This window comes from Myxocyprinus asiaticus, chromosome 21, assembly GCF_019703515.2.
Source record: "Myxocyprinus asiaticus isolate MX2 ecotype Aquarium Trade chromosome 21, UBuf_Myxa_2, whole genome shotgun sequence".
NCBI classification, from domain to species: Eukaryota; Metazoa; Chordata; class Actinopteri; order Cypriniformes; family Catostomidae; genus Myxocyprinus; species Myxocyprinus asiaticus.
In genome coordinates this window covers 44,774,947-44,802,422 of record NC_059364.1, presented here as the reverse complement: position 1 = coordinate 44,802,422, position 27,476 = coordinate 44,774,947, and the positions used below count along the sequence as shown (strand labels likewise).

Genomic DNA, 27,476 nt, shown 5'->3' with positions numbered 1-27,476 from the left:
GTCGGCTGCGTCGTGGTGTGCTGCTATGGCGGCAATGTACACCTTCAAGGTGGAAGGGGACAGTCTTCCTTCCAACCTCTCCTGCAGGAAGGAAAGCACTGATCTGACTGCGCATCACTGGGGGTCTTCCCGATGGGATGCGCCGTCAGATCCAGCAGAGGTGAATGAACAGTAGTATTCAGCTCAGTGAGCATGACCGTTCGGCTCCGAAGAGAAAATCTGAATGAGTGGTTGCATACCAGCTCCTTTTATACCCGTATGTCTGGGGGAGTGGCATGCAAATACCACTCACTAATTTTCATTGGCCTTTTATCAAAGACCAGAGGTGTCTCGGGCTCCCAAGAGTGACCGCTAGTGTCACTACATCGACAAAACGTTGAGTGATTGACAGATAGGGAACTGACTTTCTATAGCTTAGTGTTATTTAAAATCTCACAACGTAGTCCCACTGTCCACATATGTGGACATACATTTTGAAGAAATCTATTTGCTATTTTTTTAATTTTTTATTAAGTGCTACTAGTTACTAATCAAAAAGGGAAATGGAAAATGCACATAGCAGTCAAGCAGGGGTCTCAGGAGGTTAATGGTTTTTCGGCAATAATAAACAGTAAAACAACCATGAAATATAAAACAGTTCATGAAACTGAAAATGTAAAAGGTGATTGTGGTGATGGGGGATGGCCGAGCTACGTCTGTGGAGAGCGAGGCCATGAGAGGAAGAACGGTAAGGATTGACACCTGTGGGGAAACAGCTGTTTGTGTTTGCAGTGAGAGCTGAGAGGGATATAAAAGAGCAGTCCAGTCTGCCGGAGGAGAGAGAGAGAGAAACACATGCAGCAGAGTGTTCTGTGTGTTTTGTGTTGTGCTGAAAAGCAAACCTTGTGGTGTTAGACGAGAAAGTGTGTAAAATAAAAGACTTGTGTTGAATGTTTACCCGGCCCTCGCTTCCTCCTTGAGAAGAAAGTTAGAGAACTTGACAACTTGACATTTATGAAAACTACCCTTGTCCTGAGAACACATTTCAATCTTTTGTAAAAATAAATAAATAAGTAATCTAATTTAAGACTCATAGATAAAGCAAGCATTTATGCAACTGGACCATTGACTGCATCTCTTCTGTTAGCACTTGACCCAGTCCTACTAATGCCTACTTTCTTCTTCTTCTTCTTAAAAAAAATAAAAATAAATTAATAATAATAATAATAATAATAATAATAATAATAATATATATATATATATATATATATATATATATATATATATATATATATATATATATATAATTAATATTGCCAGGGCACCACCCTGATCACCCTGAATCAGGGACTAATAACCAGACAGTATAGCAGTCTCAATATAGGATTGTTCTCTTAGGAAAGTCACGTCCGGAGAACACTGACATCCCCTGCCAGCCCTTGGCACAGGTGCATGCAGAACAATACCAAAACACTTCTCTTTAAAGTATAACAAAGTTTACTGATGCTAATCAATTAATAATCAATACAATCCATTCGATAAACTTCCAACTACAAACTAAGCAGTAACATGATTAGATATGGTAACAGATAAGCCTATAATACATGAGAGGAGTGTAGATGTGTGTGTGTGTGTGTGTAAGGAGAGAAGGATTATGGTTAATTGCGCCTGCCTGTTTAACACGTGTCTTCGCTGGTATGATAATTAGGGACAAAGCTGGGCTCTATCGCAAAGTTATCTGTTCGCCAAATGTATGTGCGGGTATGTTTGTGAGGGGTCGTGTGTGTGTGCGGTTAGTACGAGAGAGAGAGAACAGGGTGATGGCACCAAAGCCAGATTAGTGATCGTGGGAGAGATGTCAACCGTGAGTTTTATCACTCAGAGACGTGGTGATCGGCTCGTAATCCGTCCGCCACGGTCGTTGGTTCTTTAATGGATAAACTCAGTGGGTCTCACCTGCGATGGTGGAAATGCACAAACAGCCCAACGTTGTTGGATGACAACACCATAAATCTCATTCGTGGCAACAGTAAGCTACAGTAATACCTTGAGTACTATTAGCAGCAAGGAGCGGACTCAGCAGTCCATAAACTGTACAAGCAATAACCTTGATACACAAGAATAACACACTATAATAATCTATCTCTGCCCAGACGTAAACCTCATGAGTCGCGTGAGGACATGGGTAGAATGTGTGTTCGTCCATTGTTTGACCCCATCTCAGTTCCTCGAAGCCCGGGTGATGACAGGAGGCCATTTCCTCGCTCTGTCGGCGGGCAGTACGGCGGCTGATTTTCAGTGGGTTGGTGGAGAAATCAGTGAAGCCGACTCGGTTGAAGGAAGAGAAATCTTCTTCACTTCTGCAGGCAAAATGGTGAGACGCGGATTGCTCAGCAGTCTCTTTCGGATCCGTTAGTATGCTCGGTGGAACACAAAGAATCTCGGCTCATCCAGCGAGATGGAGATTGTATGGCTAAAGTTATGGTACGTATTTTACTTCCTTGGGCAGGGAGGCTACACCTGGGAGCAACAGGGCTGCAACTAGATGTGGCAAATACTGTCGCTGGAAGCAAGGATTAGGAGGAATATCCGGGGTTTTATACTCTTGATGACATCATGGTTGAGGGACACGTTCTGTCTTGCGTTTCATCCAATAGGAGTTGAGAGTTCGATCCTTCAGAATTTCACACCTAGGTGTAAACTGAGCAAGGCTTGATGGGACCTGTAGTCTGTTTGGACTCCCTTTGTTTGATTTTGGTGCCGTTTTCGCCTCAATCAGGCTTTATGACTGTGTGTAGGCCTGCCTTTGTCTCCTATCTATATATACAGTTGAAGTCAAAAGTTTGCATACACTTAGGTTAAAAAACTAGTTTTTTTAACCACTCCACAGATTTAATATTAGAAAACTATAGTTTTGGCAAGTCGTTTAGGACATCTACTTTGTGCATGACATGAGTAATTTTTCCAACAATTGTTTACAGACAGATTGTTTAACTTTTAATTGAATATATGACAATTCCACTGGGTCTGAAATGTACATACACTAAGTTAATTGTGCCTTTAAGCAGCTTGGAAAATTCCAGAAAATGATGTCAAGCATTTAGACAATTAGCCAGTTAGCGTCTGATAGGAGGTGTGCTGAATTAGAGGTGTACCTGTGGATGTATTTTAAGGCCTACCTTCAAACTCAGTGCCTCTTTGCTTGACATCATGGGAAAATCAAAAGAAATCATCCAAGACCTCAGAAAAAAAAATTGTGGACCTCCACAAGTCTGGTTCATCCTTGGGAGCAATTTCCAAACACCTGAAGGTACCACGTTCATCTGTACAAACAATGGTACGCAAGTATAAACACCATGGGACCATGCAGCCATCATACTGCTCAGGAAGGAGACACATTCTGTCTTCTAGAGATGAACGTAGTTTGGTACAAAAAGTGTAAATCAATCCCAGCACAACAGAAAAGGACCTTGTGAAAATGCTGGAGGAAAACCACCAAAAAAAAAGCCAGGCTACAGTTTGCAAGTGCACGTGGGGACAAAGATCTTACTTTTTGGAGAAATTTCCTGTGGTCTGATGAAACAAAAATTGAACTTTTTGGCCATAATGACCATCGTTATGTTTGGAGGAAAAAGGGTGAGGCTTGCAAGCTGAAAAACATCATCCCAACAGTGAAGCATGGGGGTGGCAGCACCCATCATGTTGTGGGGGTGGTTTGTTGCAGGAGGGATTGGTGCACTTCACAAAATAGATGGCATCATGAGGAAGGAAAATGATGTGGATATATTGAAGCAAAATCTCAAGACATCAGCTATGAAGTTAAAGCTCAGTTGCAAATGGGGCTTCCAAATGGACAATGACCCCAAGCATTTCTCCAAAGTTGTGGCTAAAATGGCTTAAGGACAACAAAATCAAGGTATTGGAGTGATCATCATAAATCCCTGACCTCAATCTGATAGAAAATTTGTGGGCAGAACTAAAAAAGCATGTGTGAGTAAGTCGGCCTACAAACCTGACTCAGTTAATCATAATCTTCTTTATTTATCACACATTAGCACATATACAGTGAAATTCTTCTTTTTTCACATATCCCAGCTAGGCTGGGGTCAGAGTGTAGGGTCAGCCATGATACAGCACCCCTGGAGCAGATACGGTCAAGGGCCTTGCTCAAGGGCCCAACAGTGGCATCTTGGCGGTGCTGGGGCTTGAACCCCCGACCTTCTGATCAGTAACCCAGAGCCTTAACCGCTGAGCCACCACTGCCCCCAGACAAAACAGTTACACCAGTTTTGTCTGGAGGAATGGGCCAAAATTCCAGCAACTTATTGTGAGAAGCTTGTAGAAGGCTACCCAAAACATTTGAGCCAAGTTAAACAATTTAAAGGCAATGCTACCAAATACTAACAAAATGTATGTAAACTTCTGACCCACTGGGAATGTGATGAAAGAAATAAAAGCTGAAATAAAAAATTCTCTCTACTATTATTCTGACATTTCACATTCTTAAAATAAAGTAATAATCCTTACTGACCTAAGACTGTTTTCTACAATTAAAAGTCAGGAATTGTGAAAAACTGAATTTAAATGTATTTGGCCAAGGTGTATGTAAACTTCTGACTTCAACTGAAGTTATATATATATATATATATATATATATATATATATATATATATATATATATATATATATATATATATATATATATATATATATATAAAACAATGGTTATACATTTAAACTGCATTTAAAATAATATATATATTATTTCACAACTGTCTCTCACCTTCCTCTCTACTTGTGCTTCTCTGAGCAATTTTAAATGTTGGATTGCAGCACTTCTCATATTATTGCCTCCTACAGATGAATCACTTTTGCTGTATTCCTCATTTGTAAGTCCCTTTGGATAAAACCAGCTGCTATATGAGTAAATGTTAATGTAAATGCAAACCTTATACTGTAGTTACAAATACATAGCACTTGTGACAACTATCCTGTGTGATAACTAGCCCCAAACTCTTCTATATAAATAAAAAGTTTCAGATATTACAACTGGGCAAAAATGTAGTGTGCAATAGAATATGATCAAATAATAATCAAATAAATTGTGTCGAGTTTTCAACATGCAATAAAATCATTATAACCTCTTTAATGTTTTATAATTAGCCACTTGACATCAATATATTATTGTGAATTACAAATGCCTCATGCTAGCAGTTGTTTGTGCAGATTTTTCAGTAAATTATGTCTTTAAATTTTATAAGCTGTGAATTTTATGAGAAGCTACACATCAAATAAATGAGGCCTGATATCATATCATCACGATCTGTGGCAGTGAATAGAATTAAGCTCTTATGCAGATTCAAACGTTTATAGTGCTGTGCAGCAAAAAAATTTCAATCTGTCTGTATTGATCATCACCTTGCTGAGCAAAAAGACACCATGACAAATGAAACGACTTCAAAGGCAGTGTCTTTTGCAGCCCCCTGCTGAGAAACGTGGGATGTCTCCCCTGACGAGTCCCAACAATGGGCCCTCAATGAGTCAGCTATTCAGCAATGATAGCAACCTGTATCGAAAGGAGCCAAAGACCCACATGATGATAATTGGGCCAAAGAGTAATCTCCTTTGTGACAGACAATTTGCTGGATGAAAAAAATCAATAAAAATAACATTTAATCACCTTTTTTCCAATATAAATACAGAATTTCACATCTCCAAATTTCAGGATGTTTTGCCTTGTGCCGCAAGTAATCACAGCATGTTAAAAAATGGACAATACAGCAAGATTGTGAGTGTGATACTGCTTTTATACAACAGTTCAATGAACAAGTAAATAAATAAGTAAGTAAAACTAAGGACTCCCATATCCCCCCCCCCCCAAAAAAAAGACAAAAAGAAAAATTATCTTGTGTGTGGAAGTACTTTCTTACGCCACAGATTCATGATCTGCCATCAAAGTTTGAAAGATGCGCCCAAGCCTCCGTTACTAATTCAAAAACCATATTTTAGAACTCGTAGCAACAGCTTAGGCTGTTTCTAACAAGTTATTGGAGTGTGTGTATAAGAGAGAGAGAGACTGAGTGTGTGATTATGTGTCATGTTAGTTTAACTCTATTCCTCAGCTGTAGTGTGATAGTAATTCGCTCAAATCATGGAGTGATGCTGCTATACATGCTATCTAAATTATCCTACAAGTGTTTTGTTGTCAGAGAGAAATCATGGAGGACACCAGTTTAATTCTTGGATATTTCTAGGGGAACTCTTTTTATTTTGACACCGACCTAAATGTGTGTTTGATAACTCAATGACTCTCAGCTTTGATCAGCAGTAATGCTGAAGCTGTTAGTTTAACTCTGATTCTTTGAGTGAGAGATAGTTCCGGATGACTTCAAAGAAATTTGCATACTGATTGACGACACTCAGTTTGTCAACCTCAGCTCAACTCGCTCAGAGCACACACAAGATGGCCTTTTGTTGCTACCTGCTGGCTCAAATCTTTAATGTCTGCATGGATGATTGAAAATTCACACATCTGGCTGCTCTTACATATGCAGTGCTCTTACACATTAGTTTGGACCGCCACAAACACAAGCTGAGTGATACAAACAGTAAAGAGTCCCAGTGCTGCCGGTGTGAGCTATCAGCACTCTTAGAACGCCACTCATCCAATCAGATTTGAGGACCAGAACTAACTGTTGTATAAAGATATGTATAATTCATTTTTTACTGGTTAAAATGCTAATTCTTGATATCAGCAATGGAATTACTACTAGTAAAAACGTTCATTCTTTATATCAAAAATACACATTCTTGATATAATTAAATTGAAATGTAATTAAAGATATCTTCATTTACTAGATACAATAACACTATAGGTATCTGAAATTGAAATTGACATTTGTAAAAACCAAATTACAGATATCATAAAACATCGTTCAGTATCAAACAACATTAACTAGATTTGTATGTCAAATCTTTGCATAAACTCTTTACAAATTAACAAATCTTGCCAGATCAAAGATTCTAAGCTTAATTTCAGTGCATTGTGCTTGCCTTAGCACTATTAATATGAGATTAAGATATAATAAGAGATAAAAATCAATTAAGCACATCAAAACGAGGGACACACACAAGGGTATGTGTTTTGAGCAGTTATGAGAAGTGGCAGCTAAAAGACATTTGTTGTTCATATCTTTGCCATTTCTTAAGAAAAGCAGCAAATGAGAAAAAAAAAACAAACAAACAAACAAAAAAAAAAACTCAACAACCAACAAACAGAAAGTTAATGCAGACAGAAGTGTTTTGAAAGTGCATTGTCACAGAGAGGCTTGTTTGACGCATGAGAGACTCTCAGAAAATGAGCTCCCTGTATTTTAAAATAAATCCATTGTGTCCTGCACATGACGGAACTGTTAAGTGCACATGGCAGTCTTATTATCAATATGGGTCTTTCAAATTACACTTCCCACTTCATCAAACACCCTACTGAGCGTTACAAATTTCTTTAAAAGCATCTCATGCTGTTTAGATTGACAGCTCAGATTTACAATATTTAGCAGAGCTTTGTTTCTATTGCAGCAATTTGCGAGAGCCCTAGAGAGAATGCATTATTTTCTAGCATGCAATGATAACAAGACCCTTTAGCAAATCTGCTCAAATTTATTGTGACTGACATCCTCTCCCAGTTTAATGATTTGATCAAACACCTTTGGCTAAATCCGCTCCGTGACCTGCAATGGCAACACCATGTCACAAAGCCCAAAATTGCATCAGTTGTTGTCATACTGTCAGCTATATGACACAATTCATTCATTGCAGCCTGTGGACAGCGTTCCAAATCAGTGACAAATACTCAAGATCCCCAGAGAGTTGGAGAAGTTTTGAGAAGACTCTTTCAGAGAGTACATGTGAACAGCGGACATGGTCGCTCAAAAGAGCTGAAATGTTAAGATCTACTTTCAATTTCACTTTAATCTCATATTAATAAAGCTATGGCATCAGCTGAAATTAAGCCTAAAATCTTTGATCTGAATAAATATGTTTATTTCAAATAGTTTATGCAAAGGTTTGGAATTAAAGTGTGGTTTATATGAAAACATATAGTTTGATATTGAAAATGACAGTATCTACACTTAAAAGCCAAAATGTTCAGGGCATATTTTAAATTATTATATTGAGACTCAGATATTAAATTCTTAAAGCAAGAGAACATAATAGTTGAGAAGAAATCTTTAGAATTTATATTAGCATAATCCATGTTAACTTAAATGTATTATCTTAAATATGTTTTAAAACTTTTAACATATTAAATATTAATATTCGGTTAAATTTAGTAAACTAAAGTGCCTTTATAAAGTGAAATAAGTGTACCTTTTACCATTTTTTTTTTTTTTTTTTTTTTTTGCAGTGTAGGTTTAATATCGGATTCCAATAACATGACATTGAGAATAATAATAAAAAGAGTTTGAAAGGTTTTAAAAGGTTGAACAATGTCCAAGACTGATGTATTCAATATTTCATAGAATGAAAAAAAAAAAAAAAAAAAAAAAAAAAGGGACGTCATCACAAAGCAATTACGTTTAGTTTCATTAACTTGTCACATTCCCTTAAAGGACTGTTCACAGTAAGATACTTATAATGGAAGTGAATGGGGCCAGTTTTAACATGATTTTAGTTAAAATTGCTAACTAACTTTATCTGTTTAAAGCTATATAGAATATTGGGATAACAGGGTTTCATTGTCATGGCAACAAAGTGGTAATATTGGATCTAATTTTACACAGGGAAGGTTAGTATGTGATTTTATCACACTAAAATCATGTTAATATTTATAATGTTTATGTCTTGTGGCTATACTTTTGAAACAGTGTGTATTTTAGCATTTATGGACTGACCCCATTCACTTTCACTGTTAGTGCCTTACTGTAACCACCATTTATATATATATATATCTATATATATCTATATATATATATATATATATATATATATATATATATATATATATATATATATATATATATATATATTTAAAAATCATCAATTAGTCTAAATGATTAAAAAACTATTGTTGTCCTTAATATTTGTATTGTTTAGTAACAGTTTTGTCTGTGCTACTGTATGTTTTGAATACAATCACTCATTGTGCTTAACAATACCCTTTCGCCGTGACTATATTAAGAGACTGTTTAGCCCATTATGGAGCACTTGTATTTACCATCCCATGGTATTGAAAAATGGCACCTGACTTTGGTATTACCATTAATTTGCATATACAAATAAGCAAATTGTATATTTATTTATTTATTTAAATTCAGAACCTAAATATGAGAATGTGACATAAATTGGAGGCAGACTGCAACCATCTGGTGAACAAAATATAAATACCATGACTTGAAAACCACGTCATGCCAGTAACAGCCAGTAGATGGCTGTAGTCACCTACTGTATAGTCTGATAGCTTGTAACTTAATTTTATATTTTTTCACAAGATATGCATTTGGATATATATTTAGACATTATCAAACTATTATTTGTCAAAGTTTAGCATTTTTTATTTTATTTGAAGTGTCAGTTTTTGTAGTTAATGTCATTATGCTTGCAATCAAACCTGAACATGGTGTTACAAAGAGAAGACACAGAATAAAAATAGTTCTACCAATAATTTATTTAAAACATAAAAATGTAATAACTCAAAGTAAATGCATAATAATGTCAAGAAAATGAACATTAAGAAACAGAAATTAACTGCAACATTCTGAAAATTCAATTAGAGTATAAAACAGAGTAAACATTTTGCAGTTTCAAACTTTCTATAGTAAAAAAAAAACTATTTTGCAAACGTGTGTGCGTGCGTGCGTGCATTTGTGTGTGTGTGTGTGTGAGAGAGAGAGTGTGTCAGATTGCTGTCATCAGCTGAAAATCAACAGATGACTTGCAATGCCAACAATGACCAAAATATGGCTGTAGAGCTCCACATATTGATGCCCTGGTTCTGTGTGTGTGTGTGTGTGTGTGTTTAGCATTGTGACTCATTTATTTTTTACAAATGTTGTGTTTATCCCTCTTGTTTAATGTGATTGATTTTATTGCTTTTTTGTCTACAGCATGTTATGTACTATTTATTATTTCAAGTATTATATTTAATTAATCCTATTTTACACTCTCTTTTGTAGATGAAATCTACCCCAAAATCTACCACACCTGCTTCTTTATAGTCACATATTTTGCTCCATTATGTTTGATGGTGCTGGCATACATTCAGATCTGCCATAAACTCTGGTGTCAACAGGTACGTAATCATTCCAGACATGTAAACACTAAATGCTTTGCACTAATGTCCATCAACTGCATTCTTAACTACATTCATAATACTGTGATTCAATTATGTGATTTTAAACATTCTATAATGCTATGAAATAAAAACAAATTAAGTAAAAATACAAAAATCTTAAAAGGGCATATCATACATGTGTTTTTTTTTTGTTGGGATTTTTCCCCTTTTTCTCCCAATTTGGAATGCCCAATTTCCAATCTGCTTTTAAGTCCTCGTGGTTGCGTAGTGATTCGCCTCAGTCCAGGTGGCGGAGGACGAATCCCAGTTGCCTCTGCGTCTTAGACCGTCAACTCACACATCTTATCACGTGGCTTGTTGAGCGTGTTGCCACAGAAACATAGCGCAGGTGGAGGCTTCATGCCATCCACCGTGGCAACCACACTCAACTCACCACGCGCCCCACCGAGAACGAACCACATTATAGTGACCATGAGGAGGTTACCCCATGTGACTCTACCCTCCCTAGTAACTGGGCCAATTTGGTTGCTTAGGAGACCTGGCTAGAGTCACTCAGCACACCCTGGGATTCGAACTAGCGAACTCTAGGGTTGGTAGCCAGCGTATTTTATCACTGAGCTACCCATTCCTTAACCCATGGCCCCTTAAAAGTGTTAGTTCACCCAAAAATGAACTTATCTCATCATTTACTCACCTTCATGCCATCCCAGATGTGTATGACTTTCTTTATTCTGCAGAACACAAAGATTTTTTTGACCCCCCCCCCCAAATACAGATTCCTGGGACGTCATCGGGGCTTCAGAGAAAATGGAAGTCGCTGCAGTGTTCTGCTCAGGCTACAAGCTCAGGAGAATCGGTTAAGGTCAGAACCAGCACCGTGTCAGCCGAAATCAAACAGGTGAAAGCCCGACGGAAGACAGCGCGCATGCTGATGGTGGTGCTGTTTGTCTTCGCCCTCTGTTACCTGCCCATTAGTGTGCTAAACATCATGAAGAGGTAAACACAATGCTGCTGCACAGGGGGTGTTGCATGTGCTTATGACACGTAAGAGAGGTTGTGCTAATGGAGACACAGGTTTGAATTCAATCTGTGCTTCAGTCTCACAATTGTCAATTTTTATTCCCAAATTCAAACAATAAGAAACTAGATAGATCACAGAGAGATATTAATAGTGGCACCAAAATAAAGCAAGCAACAATGAGCTTTTGTGCTGGAGATGCACATGGCTTGAAACAGTTCCACTGTTGCCTCAAGTTCTTTCTCAGCTTAATTCTCTACTAAAACTCGCTATCTTTGCTTCGAATTATGTTCATTAAATACAATACACCACTGACCATGTAACTGCATCATCAATCAGCAACTCTAATGAACTAATTGCATTAATGAAAAGAGTTCTAGGCTGCAGAAAAAGTGCTGCTGTTTCCTGTCTGTTACTCACTCGACGTCGTGTCGATGTAGTGACACTAGGGATTCGCTCTTTAGAGCCCCAATCACCTTTGCTTTATTCAGAAAAGGCCAATGAAAATTGGTGAGTGGAATTTGCATGCCGCTCTCCGCCCCGGACATACGGGTATAAAAGTTGATGGCGGTTATGTGCCCAAAGTTCCCACCACTCCGTTTCGGGATCAGGTGGTGAACCTGCAAGTGCTCCCTTCAGAGGAGGAAGACCCAGCCTTGTCATTGCTGTGTCCAGTTCGTGCCCTGCACATCTATCTGGACCACACGCAGAGCTTTAGATGCTTGGAGCAGCTCTTTGTCTGTTTTGGAGGACAGCAGAAGGGGAAAGTTGTCTCAAAACAGAGGCTGGCCCATTGGATTGTGGATGGCATTTCTTTGGCTTACCAATCACAAGACCTGCCGTGCCCCTTGGGAGTCTGGGCACACTCCACTAGAGGTGTTGCGTCCTCCTGGGCACTGGCGAGGGGTGCCTCTCTAACAGACATATGCAGAGCAGCGGGTTGAGCTACACCCAATACCTTTGTGATGTTCTGCAATCTGTTCATAGAACCGGTTTCAACCTGAGTGTTACGGGGTAACAACAGGTAGGCCGGGCAGCCGGTCAGGTGTATCGCTTGCATTAGCGCCTTTCCCCTTTCAAGGTGATAATGTGTGCTATCTTGTCCACAACAGTTCCCCGCAACTGGTGAACACTGGACGCCTTATTAATTTCTTAAGCACTGTTCATTGATGAACTCAGCAGAGGAGTAATGCCACCAGGCCCGGTACTCGTGGTATGCCCCTTTCCAGATGAGCCCGTGTACTTGGGCTCAGTGCTCCATATGTGGTGATTCCCCCCTCAGTAATCCGGTATGATGCATTTCCACTGTTCGGTTTCCCCTCTGTGAACCCTGTGTTTCCCCTCGACAGAGCTTCCCTCTGCCTCGGCCACTGTTGGTGTGTACCCTCTGTGTAGATAGGGTCCTCCCCAGTGACATCATTCCATATGTGAACTTCCTGGTCGGTAAGTCCATGTGAGGTATTCTCCACATGTTAACCTCCCTCCGGTAGGATGTGGTCTCTGTAGTGCTCTCCCTCCTGGAGAGGGAAGAGCACTTCCCCAGTGCTATTCTGTCAGGTGCTCGGCAGGAAATTTCTTAATACAAAAATCAGGAAAGGCCTGTAGCCACCTTGGGTAAATGCCTCCTCCCACCCTTAACAGGACTGAGACGCCTTACCTAACTCGCTGGAAGGTCACGACGTGGTCGAGCGCTCACTGCGAGGCACGCAGCAGCATGCCCATGTCCGCTCCTCTGTACCTCGTGAGATGGTTCAGCACCTGCGGCGTTTTGTATAGGAACCTCTAATGTCACTACATCGACACAACGTCGAGTGAGTGACAGACAGGGAACGTCTTGGTTTCTGATGTAACCTCTGTTCCCTGATGGAGGGAACGAGACGTTGTGTCCCTCCTGCCGCAGCGCTGAACCGACCGCTGACATGGCCGGGACTCTCTCTCGGCTCCTCAGCACAAATCTGAATGAGTGGCGCATGCCATCTCCTTTTATACCCGTATGTCCGGGGTGGAGAGCGGCATACAAATTCCACTCGCCAATTTTCATTGGCCTTTTCTGAATAAAGCAAAGGTGATTGGGGCTCTCAAGAGCGAACTAGTGTCACTACATCGACACAATGTCTCATTCCCTCCATCAGGGAACAGAGGTTACATCAGTAACCAAGACGTTAGCTGCGAAAGTACGGGACTGTCTACCCCGTTTGAATTGAATAATTATGTCAGATACATGCATGATTTCCCAAGAATCCCTATGGAATCCCTACCAAAAAATTCACAGAATATCTCGATATATTGATTACAAATATTTAGTTAGGGTACATTTAGGTAGGGTTAGCGCCATGATGATACAATTCAATTCAATGCTTTACTTGCACTTGGAGGGGCATAGGAATAATTTTTATGGTTTGGGTGTGGGGTGCAATCTTAGTCACCATCTGTAAATTCCTTCAGAAAACAGCACGTGGCGCATTGGCCGTGTTTTAAATTTTCAGATGGAAAAAATCTAATCTAAAAATGGGACAGATAATCATTTGAAAACAAAGAATCTAGTTATATGTAATCCGTATATAATTTGTTCTTTCCATATGCAATTCAAAATTGGAAAAATGAAATTTACTTAAACCTGGAGATTAACTCGATTCGATAATAGAGGTCACTGTTGCCCCAAACATTGCAAATATACAGTTCTATCCTTCTAATTGGTCATTTGTACTCATGACAGAAAAGATCTCGTGACCCAGTGGTTGAGAAACCCTGGGCTAAACATTTCTTTCAGTAACCGTTCAGAACAGATGCGTTCTCACACTAAAAAAGCAAAACTCACCACAACGAAAAGAGTAGAACGCAGGTGTCTCAAGACACATTTTATCAGTTAAAGAAGTTATTTTTACCTTGACACGGCTTCTAAAAATGCAGCGCTCTCATGAGAGATCCTAAAAACACAGCGAAATGTCTAGCGAATATTTACATGAAAAACGGCGCGAACAGTTTGAATAGCCCCTTGTTCACATGACAGCACTAGCTGAAGTTTCTCAAAGTTACCTCTCAGAAAGACAGCCTTTTGTTTCAGTTGACTGTAGGTAAATTTACATTGTATCCAGCGCTGTTTTTTCTCTGTGTTCATAAATATCCTGATATTGTTTTACTGTGTGAGAAACCTCTGGTAATAATGATTCAGTGAGAGAGTGGTCAGAACAAATTGTACCGAATCATGAATCGATTCAAGACAGTTTTGCAAGCCTGTTTTACCAATTCACTGAAAAGAACTGACTCCAAATAATTATTCATTAGCAAATTGGTCATCGCTATTTCTTTTAAACATCCAACAAAAATACACGGGACACACTTCATGAACGAAATATTCTGAGAGTAAATTTTCAGGTTAGTCGGAACGCTCATGGTACATACAGTGCATATGGCCGTACAGCTACAGGCATCACTGACACAAGGGCACCCCAAAAGTAATTTTTTTTTTCCTTTGGCCCCCCCCCCATTTTTTTATTGATTTAACTTTCCGCATAAATTAATGGAAGTACAACAAAACTACCATGATGTATAAAATAAAAGGCCTACTTTACATTTTAAATAATATATATATATATATATATATATTTGTTGTTGTTGTTGTTGAACAAATTGGAATAATTGTCATGTAAATGCCAACAAAAATGGCAAAAACTACTTAATGCTTTTAAAATTTATTTTTTATGTTAATATACATATTTCTTTTCATTAAAAAGTATATTTAATTTTGTATTGCTTTCTTTTGAGACCTGCATATGCTCCTGACAGTTTTCATAAGATTAACACCTCTACACTTTTTTATAAAGTATATGAACTATTTATATATATGTGTGTGTGTGTGTGTGTGTGTGTGTGTGTGTGTGTGTGTGTGTGTGAGCAGGTTTAAGTGGTTTACAAGGACTTTTTTTTAGGTTACAAACTGGTAATTACAAGGGTATTACACTATAAATGTGGTTTATGAGGACATTTCTTGTGTCCCCATAATTTAAATCATTTAAAAAATATACTAAATTATGTTTTATTGAAAATGTAAAAATGCAGAAAGTTTTTTGTGAGGGTTAGGTTTAAGGGTAGGGTTAGGGGATAGAATCTATAGTTTGTACAGTATAAAAATAATTATTTTTATGGAGAGTCCTCATAATGATAGCTGCACCAACATTGTGTGTGTGTGTGTGGGCAGGTTTAAATGGTTTACAAGGACTTTTTTTTTAGGTTATAAACTGGTGATTACAAGTGTATTATGCTAAAAATGTGGTTTATGAGGACATTTCTAGTGTCCCATAATTCAAATCACTTAAAAAACATACTAAACGATGTTTTATTGAAAATGTAAAAATGCGTTGTTGCATTGTACTTACATTTAAAGTACTTGCATGTAATTACATCTATAGTTACACTATTACCCTTACCCCTAAACCTACCCCAACCCTTACCCAGAACCCTAACCCTAATCTAAACCCTAAACCTACCCGTACCTCAACCTCAGTAGCAGCAAATGTGAATCTTGTACATTGTATTGTATGTATTTTAATGTTAGTACATAGTAGTTAAAGACACCTAATATAAAGTGTGGCCATAAATATAATATATATATATATATATATATATATATATATATATATATATATATATATATATATATATATATATATAGGATATATAGGACTCTGCATAAGTTTTAGGTTGCATAGTGAGGATTTCTTTAAAAATAATGGCATAAATAGTTTTCATTTATCAATTAACATCATACAAAGTCCAGTAAACATAAACAAAAGCTATATTAATATTTGGTGTGACAACCTTTGCCTTGAAAACAGACCCAATTCTCCTAAGTACACCTAGACACAGTTTTTCTTGGTTGTTGGCAGATAGGATGATTCAAGCTTCTTGGAAAATTCACCACAGTTCTTCAATCAATTTCAGTGGTCTAAGTTGCTTCTGTATCTTCATATAATCCCAAAATCCAAATGTTTTTGTTATATATATATATATATATATATATATATACTGTAAGAAAAAACTAATGTGTCTCCATGTGTCTTGCAATGTTCCATGCAGTGTACTCATGCGTTAGCTTAGGTTAACAGATGTGAAATTGTATTATCATTAAAAAAGAAGTGAACACTAATGTTAAAGTAAAAACTATGTGTCCTGATAGTACAATCTACCATGTGAAATTAGCCACAAAACACTTTTTTAAGGCATGAAACAGACTGTTGAGATAGAATCTGTTAATTATGTGGTCCTTTTGAGTAAAAAAAAAAAAAAAAAAAAAAAAATGTAATCAAGAAACTATAATTAATTCCTGTCTAGTTATCGTTTGCAATAACTCATCTTAATTATAAAAAAAAATAAAAAAATAATTCTGCCTTGATGCCTTTATTTTTTCTTTCAATAGTAATTTGTTACTAGATTAGATTTTTTGATTTTCTGAAGAAAATGTGAGTGGTACTACGATGTTAATGTTGTGGATGATTGCCAGGGCATCGCTATGCAGTTGCTAGGGTGTTCATGGGATCTTTTCATAGTAAGCCGTAAGCAACAACCACCCACAACGCACTAGTTACCATTTTGCATAAAAGTAGGTGGCACATGCTACACCTTAGCAACCAGATAGAAACATAAAAAAAATACACAGAACTCCTTAAAATCATGGCAGCAAATTTTGCACAGGCAAGCACCACTCACAATTTCTTTAGAAAATATAAAATATCTAGTTATTGTACATTTGAATATTTTTTCCTCCTTTTCATCTCCAGAGTATTTGGTGCATTTAAGAACACAGACAATCGAGAGACCGTATATGCCTGGTTCACCTTCTCACACTGGCTCATATATGCCAACAGTGCAGCCAACCCCATTATCTACAATTTCCTCAGTGGTAAGAGGCTGACACCTCACTGCTACATGCCATTTACTCCATCTGCTGTTACCACTGCAGCTTTACACCTTTAATTCCCAGAACTGCCAGCAAACACACAAGACTTCACTGCTTTGAAATGCCGGCAGAAACATCCTCCACCTTTCATCTCAAATAAGCACACCTTAATTAATTGTTCATTAGCATTGCTATATTCTCTTTGTGCGCTGCAGCACAGGCTTAATAACATCCAGTAACTCCGTCATTACCTGGTCATTTCAAGGATGCTTTAGAAATAATTCAGAGCAGATTGTAGGATTCAGGGCTCCAACTGAAGATGAATTCATGCATTTAATCCCACCCATAGCAATTGTGACCAAAAGTCAGACTTTGAAAGCTTAAAAGAAATAAAAATAAAAAATAAAAAATGAAAAAAGAGTTATTTAAAGGGATAGCTTACCCAAAAATTATAAATCATTTTACTCAACCTCATGTTTTCTCCGTAGGGCATGAAAGGAGATGTTAGGTAAATATCAGTCACTATTCACTTTCATTGTATAGAAAAACAAAGAAGCAATGAAAGTGAATGGTGACTGAGGCTGTAAATCCATACCATGCCTAACATCTCCATTCCATCTCCAACAACTCCAGTTTGTATTTTTGAATGAAACAATCTGGTTCCAGAAGTAGTTCATTTATTATAATCTTTTTTTCCATAGGGGAATTGATTATTAACGATAACTTATACATCAAAGTAAGACCTACCATGAGCTCTGAGTTTGTTAAAATCGATGGTAGATAATTCTTTTGAAGCCATCGGTCCATGTTATTCTTCTTAAAAAAAAATTTAAAAAATGCATTTGATAGTGTAATTCCTGGTTAAAAAAAATAAAAAATAAAAATACACTACCCTTAAGAGGAAACAATCCACCAATCAGAGAATCGCGCCAAACAAAGTGCGCCAAAAGAGCCCTGCAGTGACCGCCCACTCACATGACGTACTGTAACCGCAATTGAGTAGGTCTCCCTCACTCCTTATCACTGCTTATATATTTTTAGATATCTGAATATTATGCAATATATTTTAAATGTATGGCTTTTATACATATAATCAACCATTTTAAATAGTTTTTTATCTGATTACATAATTTCCAATGCTTCCTGTGATTGTAATTCATTCCCTCTTGAAAGATGTTAAGTACACAGTCTTCATTTTTTTAATGTAATTTTTCAGATAATTAAATACTTACAAATAATAATAATAATAATAATAATAATTCAGTGATTCACGCCTGAGCTGGTTGGTTTGGTTCATGGCTTAGAACACGTTTATGAAGAATTTGATTAAATCTCAATGTAAAAAATGAATGGGAAAAATACTTCCAGAACCAAGACGGCTGAAAAAGTGGGCGGGCACTGTTGCACTCTATTCCTTTAAGGTTTTATGTTTAAAGTAAAATCTTGAATATTTCTTCCTTGTAGGTAAATTTCGAGAGGAGTTCAAAGCAGCATTCATCTGTCATTGCTCCTGTAGGAATAAGCCGCACAAGGAGAGAGTTCGAGTGAGAACCAGCACGGATAGCCGCAAATCTCTGTCCACCCAAGTCAACAATTTTGACAACATCTCCAGGATATCTGACCAGGCAGTGTAGCTCCTTTGTGGGCAAAGTGTGCTGGGTTAAAACTACAGGGTGCCACTTCAGTGGTCACCGATTAGAAGACAGAACACGTGTCATGTGCTTCAACCTGGGGAACTAAAATGGATGGAAAGATTGAACAGACATATTAGCCTCAGTAAATTACACACACTTTTAGAAAATTACTTGGTGTCTAAAATAGACCTTATTTGCAGTAGCGCCATATTTGATTTTTGACGGGAATGTCATTGAATGTATAAAGCTATCAAAAAGCTCCTAAATTACATCTATTTTTACACAACTCATATTGTCTGTAGTTTTTTGTAAATAAGATATTTTTCAATGTTTCGTCACCGGAACGATCCAAAAACGCTTTAAACAACAGTACGAAACATTGAAGAGACTGTACATCTGTCCCTCACAGCCTCGTTGTCATTCCTGTCAAAAATAAAAGATGCTGCTACAGTGAATAAGGTCTATAAGATCACACAAGCCCTTGGTGGAACAGAAATTTTTATCCTCTGAGTCAAGGGTTATTTTTCTGCTCACCGCATGACTAGTGGAGCAGCAACAGGTGATGAACCCTGTAATCCCCACAGATGATGTGCATGAAAATGATGGTGTTTTTGAAACAAACTGTGATGTTGAGTAAACATTCTTCAAGAGGAAACATGAAGGAAACTGCAACAAATAGATTCCTGAACTGTGTGCTCTTCATCAAATTGCTACCAATATTTTCTTTTAAGTATACAAAAAAGATCTTTAAAGGTTATTTGTGTAATTGTTTTCGATGTTCCAAACCAGCCAGACACAATGCAGATGGTGGGAATGTTTGGAAAACATGAGAAACAATCATTATTTTTATTTTTTTTAACGTTGCCTCTAGTGGCACAGAAACTTATATAATGCATGCTTCATCTTACCAACAGAACCATGATATTGTATATAGATATTTGTATTCCTTCTTTAGACATATTATATAATTTGACTATTTGGCTAATGCCTAATTGTTTTAATGGCTAGTTCACGCTGCTCCAATTTGTTGGTGTTTGTTTTCACCAAGTGATTTTCCAACAAACTCAAACAAATCCTGAAATAATCTGACTTTATTGTGAACCTTTGCCATGACGATAAGGTAAATGCCCCTCTCCAACTCTATAGAGACAAAAGTGTGTGGCACAACACTTGAAGTAAAAAAAATAAATAAATACATACATACACAGTACATGGCTGTAAATCACAATAATCTCAGGTTTTATTTGGAATAAACATTTTAACAAATTCAGTCACTTTATGGAAAGAAAACAATAATTTGTTCAACTAATTGTGTGGATTTCACTTACACTACCGGTCAAAAGTTTTGAAACACTTACTCATTCTTTATTATACATTTTTTTCTTCACATTTTAGAATAATAGTAAAGTCATCAAAACTATGGAATAACATAAATGGAACTATGGGAATTATGTTGTGACTAAACAAAATTTAGCATCTTCAAAGTAGTCACCCTTTGCCTAGATTTTGCAGACATGTACTCTTGACATTTTCTCAACCAACTTCTTGAGGTATCACCCTGGGATGCTTTTTAAACAGTATTGAAGGAGTTCCCATCTATGTTGGGCACTTATTGGCTGCTTTTCTTTATTATTTGGTCCAAGTCATCAATTTCAAAAACTTTTTTTTCTTTTTATTAAATTTTAGTTTTGTAATTAAATAAATTAATATGGTGGCACAATTATATTTTTGTCTACAAGACAAATTTAAAACATTTAAGCATATGCCTTCAGATCAAAAGATTTTTAAGATCATGAGAAACATTTCAGTCAAGTGTTTCAAAACTTTTGACAGGTAGTGTATATCAGAATATACAGTATGTGCATATATACACTACTGATCCAAAACATTATAACCACCTGTCTAATATGCTGTTAGTCCTCCACGTGCCGCTAAAACAGCCCCGACCTGCTGAGGCATAGACTCTACAAGACCCCTGAAGGTGTCCTGTGGTATCTGGCACCAAGACATTAGCAGCAGATCCTTCAAGTCCTGTAAGTTGTGAGGTAGAGTGGCCGTGGATCAGACTTGTTGGTCCAGCACATCCCAAAGATGCTCAGTCGGATTGAGATCTAGGGAATTTGGAGGCCAAGGCAACACCTTGAATTCTTCATCACATTCCTCAAACCATTCCCGAACAATGTGCGCAGTGTGGCAGGGTGCATTATCCTGCTGAAAGAGGCCACTGCCATCAGGGAATACCATTGCCATGAAGGGGTGTACCTGGTCTGCAACAATGTTAAGGTTGGTGGCATGTGTCAAATTGATGTCCACATGAATGGCCGGACCCAGGGTTTCCCAGCAGAAAATTGCCCAGAGCATCACAGTCCCTTCACCGGCTTGTCATCTTCCCACAGTGCATCCAGGTGCTATCACTTCCCCAGGTAAATGGTGCACACGTACACGGCCGTCGAAGTGATGTAAAAGAAAATGGGACTCATTGGACTAGGCAACCTTCTTCCACTGCTCCACAGTCCACTTCCGACGCTCGCGTGCCCATTGTAGCGATTTCGACGGTGGACAGGGGTCATTATGGGAACTCTGACCGGTCTGCAGCTATGCAGCCCCATACGCAGCATGGTGCAATGCACTGTGTGTTGTGACACATTCCTCCCATAATCATCATTACAATTTTCTGTGACCTGTGCCATAGTAGACCTTCTGTCGGTTTGGACCAGACGGGATAGCCATTGTTGCCTCGCACATCGATGAGCCTTGGGCACCCAACACCATGTCATCGGTTTTGTAGTTTGTCCCTCCTTGGACCACTGTCGGTAGGTACTCACCACTGCTGACTGGGAGCACTCCAAAAGCCTTGCCGTTTCAGAGATGCTCTGACCCAGTCATCTGGCCAAAACAATTTGGCCCTTGTCAAAGTCGCTCAGGTTTACTCTTTACTCTTCTCTTTACTCTTGCCTATTTCTCCTGCATTCAACACATTGACTATGATAACTGATTGTTCGCTTACCATCTAATTTCCCCAGACCTTGACATGTGGCCTTGTTAGGAGATGATCAGTGTTATTCACTTCACCTGCATATACACTGATCAGCCACAACATTAAAACCATCTGCCTAATATTGTGTAGGTCCCCCTCGTGCACGACACGCATCTCAGAATAACATTCTGAGATGATATTCTTCTCACCACAGTTGTGCAGAGCGGTTATCTGAGTTACTGTAGACTTTGTCAGTTCGAACCAGTCTGACCATTCTCTGTTGACCTCTCATCAACAAGGCATTTCTGTCCACAGAAATGCGCTGACTGGATGTTTTTTGTTTTTTGGCACCATTCGGAGTAAATTATAGAGACTGTTGCACATGAAAATCCTAGGAGATAAGCAGTTACAGAAATACTCAAACCAGCCCATCTGACACCAACAATCATGCCACGGTCAAAATCACTGAGATCACATTTCACCCAATTCTGATGGTTGATGTGAACATTAACTGAAGCTCCTTACCTGTATCTGCATGATTGTATGCACTGCACTGCTGCCACATGATTGACTGATTAGATAATTGCATGAATAAGTAGATGTACAGGTGTACGCAATAAAGTGGCTAGTGAGTGTATATACATATATACATGTACACTGTATGCCTTTTTTTATGTTTGTTTTTTTTTCACCCAATTTGGAATGCCCAATTCCCAGTGCGCTTTTTAAGTCCTCGTGGTCGCGTAATGATTCGCCTCAATCCGGGTGGCGGAGGATGAATCCCAGTTGCCTCTGCGTCTGAGACCATCAACCCACACATCACGTGGCTTGTTGAGTGGCGCGTGTGGAGGCTTCACGGCATCCACCGCGGCATCCGCGCTCAACTCACCATGCACCCCACCGAGAACTAACCACATTATAGCGACCACAAGGAGGTTACCCCATGTGACTCTACCTTCCCTAGCAACCGGGCCAATTTGGTTGCTTAGGAGACCTGGCAGGAGTCACTCAGCATGCCCTGGGATTCGAATTAGCAAACTAGCGAACTCCAGGGGTGGTAGCCAGCGTCTTTTACCACTGAGCTACCCCCTAAACTTGACAGCCCGATTTCTCCTGCTGCAGCAAGCTATTTGCGATGGTGCATCTTCGTTTCTGTGGAGTTGGCAGGGATGCTTAACCTTATTGTCACGGCAACAGTTCGTCAATAAGTAAGATTATGTCAGGATTTTTGGAAAACCATACCAGACTGCACAAACATTCCAAGACCCAACAAACACTGATTAAACATTCAGTCTGTGAAAACAAACACCAACTGGGTATACAAACACTGATACAACAGATATTCAACCGCTTTTGGATATTGGTGTTTGTTGATGTTTGTTGGGCAGTGTGAGCTCCCATTTCCCAACATTCTAAATCCAACAGCCAACTTTAGACTGTATTATTCACAAGATTGAATTCAACATGTTTATACAGAAATAAATTGACATCCTTTGGCGTAAGTCTCCATCCGACGGTCCAATGAGAGATGCTTTTACAAACATCAGATCATGCAGGAGGAAGATGCCAGGGCGAGGACCCTACCACCAACAGCAGAACAGGGACCACGTGCAACATCATCACACAGAAAAGGGTGAGATGATAGGCTGATATAGGACCTGTAAAACAAAAGTAACGATATGATTGGATGGCATGATTGAATGAGTGAAGGACGCAGCCAGTTTACTACTGTGAGTATATATAAGCAAAAACATTGTTGACTGAGCTTTACCTGAATTGAACTGCATTTTTCATTATTAGTATATTACTACTCATTTTTCAGCTGTTTTGTCATATTTAGTGACTTAAAGGTGCACTCAGTAGTTTTTCCTTATTAAAAAAAAAAAGTTTTACTCCTAAAGAAATTAAATGCAATTTTTAAACCTATTTGTAAAATCATTACCACTCACAAGAGATAAAGACAAGAGATAAAGAGAGTCATATCAGTAACCTTATAAAAGCTGTTTTATTCTACATGGAGAGGGTCCTCTCACGGGGGCTGCCATGTTAGGATCACATAACCAGCCAAATACTACTCACTTAATCTCAGTAAGTGCACTGTTATTGGACACTTTCACTTCTGGATTAAATTGATCTTGGCTGAATGTGAATAGTAAATTTTTTACATTACCCTCTGTAACTGAAAACTATTGCGTTTGAATGATGCTACATCCACGCGGCTAGTTGTCAGTGTCTAAGACGACATGAACATAAACTTACTGAGTGCAGAGGGGACAGGAAATCGAAAGATTGGGAAATGACCCTAACATTTATTTATTTTTTATTGTTTTTATTTTTATTAAAATATCCTGTAATAGTCAATTAAAAATAAACAATTGAGTTATTTAGCTGTTTTTTCCTTGCCTGTTGAGACAAACATCACAGGTCATTTTGTTTCTCATTAAAAAAAAAAAAAAAGTCTCTCAGTGAACTGCACCTGTCACCATGAACAGTGAACACACATGATTTTTCTCCTCATCTTATTTTTTTATATGGTTTAAATTAAGAAATATTCTACATATGTGTCGCCAGTTCCTAGGCATCATAGATATACTTCTTATGTTACTTTCTTTGCAACGTCAAACATCTGCAATGGTCAGACTTTTGTTCTTACATTTAGACTTAATCTCTGTTGCAGTTCTTGATAAAGTTACCAGCAAACTCGCAAGTAATTCCCTTTTAATTACTCGCAATTTTTTTTTTTTTTTAAATCATTATTATTATTTGCATTTGTTGCTTTGATGCTCAGTTTTTTGACACTGCCCACAACAATTGTATGTTTGTGTTTGTTGATGGGGTAGTGTGACCCCTCCTTTCCCAACATTCTAAATCCAACAGCCAACTTTACAATGTTTGAAATGTTGGTGTTTATTGGGGCGACAAAAATATTCTGTTTCCCAACATTTTAAATCCAACAACAAACTTTACAGTGTTAGAAATGTTGGTAGATGTTAATGTTTTTTGGGGCAGTAAAAACAACTGTTTCCCAACATTCTACATTTTTCATTCTAAACCAACAGTAAACCTTAGAATGTTTCAAATGTTGGTGTTTGTTGTCTTTTGTATGGGCATTAAGATCTCCCGTTTCCCAACATTCTAAATCCAACAGCCAGCTTTAGAATGTTTGAAATGTTGGTGTTTGTTGGGTTGGTAAAAACTCCCATTTCCCAATATTCTAAATCCAACAGCCAACTTTATAGTGTTAGACAGTATGAGTAGTTGTTGATGTTTGTTGGGGCAGGAAAAACTTCCATTTCTCAACATTCCAAATCCAACAGCCAACCTTTGAATGTTTCAAATGTTGGTGTTTGTTGTCTTTTGTTGGGGCAGTAAGAACTCATTCCCCAAAATTCTAAATCCAACAGCCAACTTTAGAATATTAGAATATGTTGGTGTTTGTTGGGGCAGTAAAACTCCCATTTCCCAATATTCTAAATCCAAAAGTCAACTTTATTTATTTATTTATCCCCTTTTTCTCCCAATTTGGAATGCCCAATTCCCACTACTTAGTAGGTCCTCATGGTGGCACAGTTACTCACCTCAATCTGGGTGGTGGAGGACAAGTCTCAGTTGCCTCCACTTCTGAGACTGTCAATCCGTGCATCTTATCATGTGGCTCGTCATGCATGACACCATGGAGACTCTGCATGTGGAGGCACATGCTACTCTCCCCAATCCAGACAGAACTTACCACGCACCCCATTTAGAGCAAGAACCACTAATCGCGACCACAAGGAGGTTACCCCATGTGACTCTACCCTCCCTAGCAACTGGGCCAATTTGGTTACTTAGGAGACCTGGCTGGAGTCACTCAGCACACCCTGGATTCGAACTTACGACTCCAGGGGTGGTAGTCAGTGTCACTACTTGCTGAGCTACCCAGGCCCCTTCCAAAAGCCAACTTTAGAATATTTGAAATGTTGGTGTTTGTTGTTTGTTGGGGCAGTAAGAACGTCAGTAGGTTTCAATGTTAGGCTTCTCTACTTTGTGGTGTTTTACAGCATTCTTTCTAATGGAGTTGTTTTTATGTTTTGCCTAGTCCTACATTAATCATTTGTTCTGAGTGTTTGCTCATTTTGTCAAAAGGCTCGGAGCACTGACTATTTGCCAAGTCAGATGATCACAAAATAATCAAAGGAGGACAATGGCACATATTGCATCTTTGTTCTGGCGTGGTAGACGCTCAGAGCATTTTTGATGTTGTCATATCTCAGGTGCTTGCTTTGAGGTCTTGTGTTATTTATTGAAAGTATGCACCTTCTGCTGCTAATGCAGTCAATAAGTAAAAACACTGAGTGGGTAGCCTTCTCTGAAATTATGTTTGTCTATTTCTTATAATTCTAATGATTTATTATGCTACAAAGCTGTTGTTTATTTTGGAAATTCTTTGAGTAAGCATATATGTAAGTTTGCAGACTTTTAAACAATGTTTACCTGAAGAAATGTGAATTACTCTTGTCTGTGTATGTCTAATGCAAAAATAAACAAATAAAACACCAGCCACATACGTTACTGTGTATGCTTTGCTGGAAGTGGCATGTTTGTATGGTAACACCATATGCCAAAACAATGTGATCCTGTATTGTTATTGGGGCCACTTTTGTTCACAACAGATTATCAACAATGAATCTAATTCTTAACATTGACTCTTTCAGCCTAAATATTCTTTACTTCCTTCCTAAATATAATTCCATTCCTGACTAAGCTTGTCTTTTCAGCAAGGTTTTCATACCTACTATATTTTGTCCAGAATATAAACAATTTAGAGCTACAATGTTATTTAAAATTCTGTCATCATACACTCACCCTCATGATGTTCTAACTCTGTAAGACTTTTTCTTTTTTTTTCTTTCTCGGTGACACAAAAGGAGACAACCTGGTTACATAGAATAACATTACTATAACAACATTTATGCAAAATTAGTTTTACATGCCTCGTTTGAAGCATTGTGGAAGTTTCCTGGTGAAATAAACATTAGAGGTGCCATAGCAACAAAGATTTTTTGTTCACTTTCACTCAAATCACGAGTAAAACGGTAGATTAACACTTCATAAACACTTATTTTTCGCTCTGGTACCCACACAGTTCTATCTTATGACACTGAAACACTTTCACTATAGCTCATAATAAAAAAAAATAATAATAATAATTTTAACACTTGCATTACATAACCAACTACATTTACAATCTTAGTCAAGCATGACTAAGTGGTGCAACTGATAGAGTGCTGGACTTTGAACGCGGAAGGTCTGGGTTCAACAACGGAGAAGCACACGAGTTGACCAAGAGCTGAAAGTGTCATTAAAGCGCCACAAAATGACATGGCTTTTATGACACTATCTGTTATTTTTAGGTGTGGGGTTTATGGTAAGGATTAGGCTTGGGATCGATGCATTTTTCACACATCGATAATTAGAAGATTTTACTGATGATTATTGATATACACTACCGGTCAAATGTTTTGAAACACTTGACTGAAATGTTTCTCATGATCTTAAAAATCTTTTGATCTGAAGGCGTATGCTTAAATGTTTGAAGTTAGTTTTGTAGACTAAAATATCATTGTGCCACCATATTAATTCATTTCATTATAAATCTAAAATGTAATAATAATAATAAAAGTTTTTGAAATTGATGA

At 38.0% G+C, this 27,476-nt stretch overlaps 1 protein-coding gene across 1 annotated transcript in view; it reads left to right on the top strand.

The window, feature by feature from the left end:
- Positions 1-18,821, top strand: part of LOC127411746 (orexin receptor type 2-like) — a 162,892-nt gene extending 144,071 nt beyond the window's left edge. The window contains exons 4-7 of the mRNA XM_051647478.1: positions 10,155-10,270; positions 11,049-11,269; positions 17,069-17,190; positions 18,652-18,821. Of these exons, the coding sequence (XP_051503438.1) occupies positions 10,155-10,270; positions 11,049-11,269; positions 17,069-17,190; positions 18,652-18,821 (629 nt within the window). The remainder of the gene's footprint in view (positions 1-10,154; positions 10,271-11,048; positions 11,270-17,068; positions 17,191-18,651) is intronic.
- Positions 18,822-27,476: the final 8,655 nt, after the last annotated feature.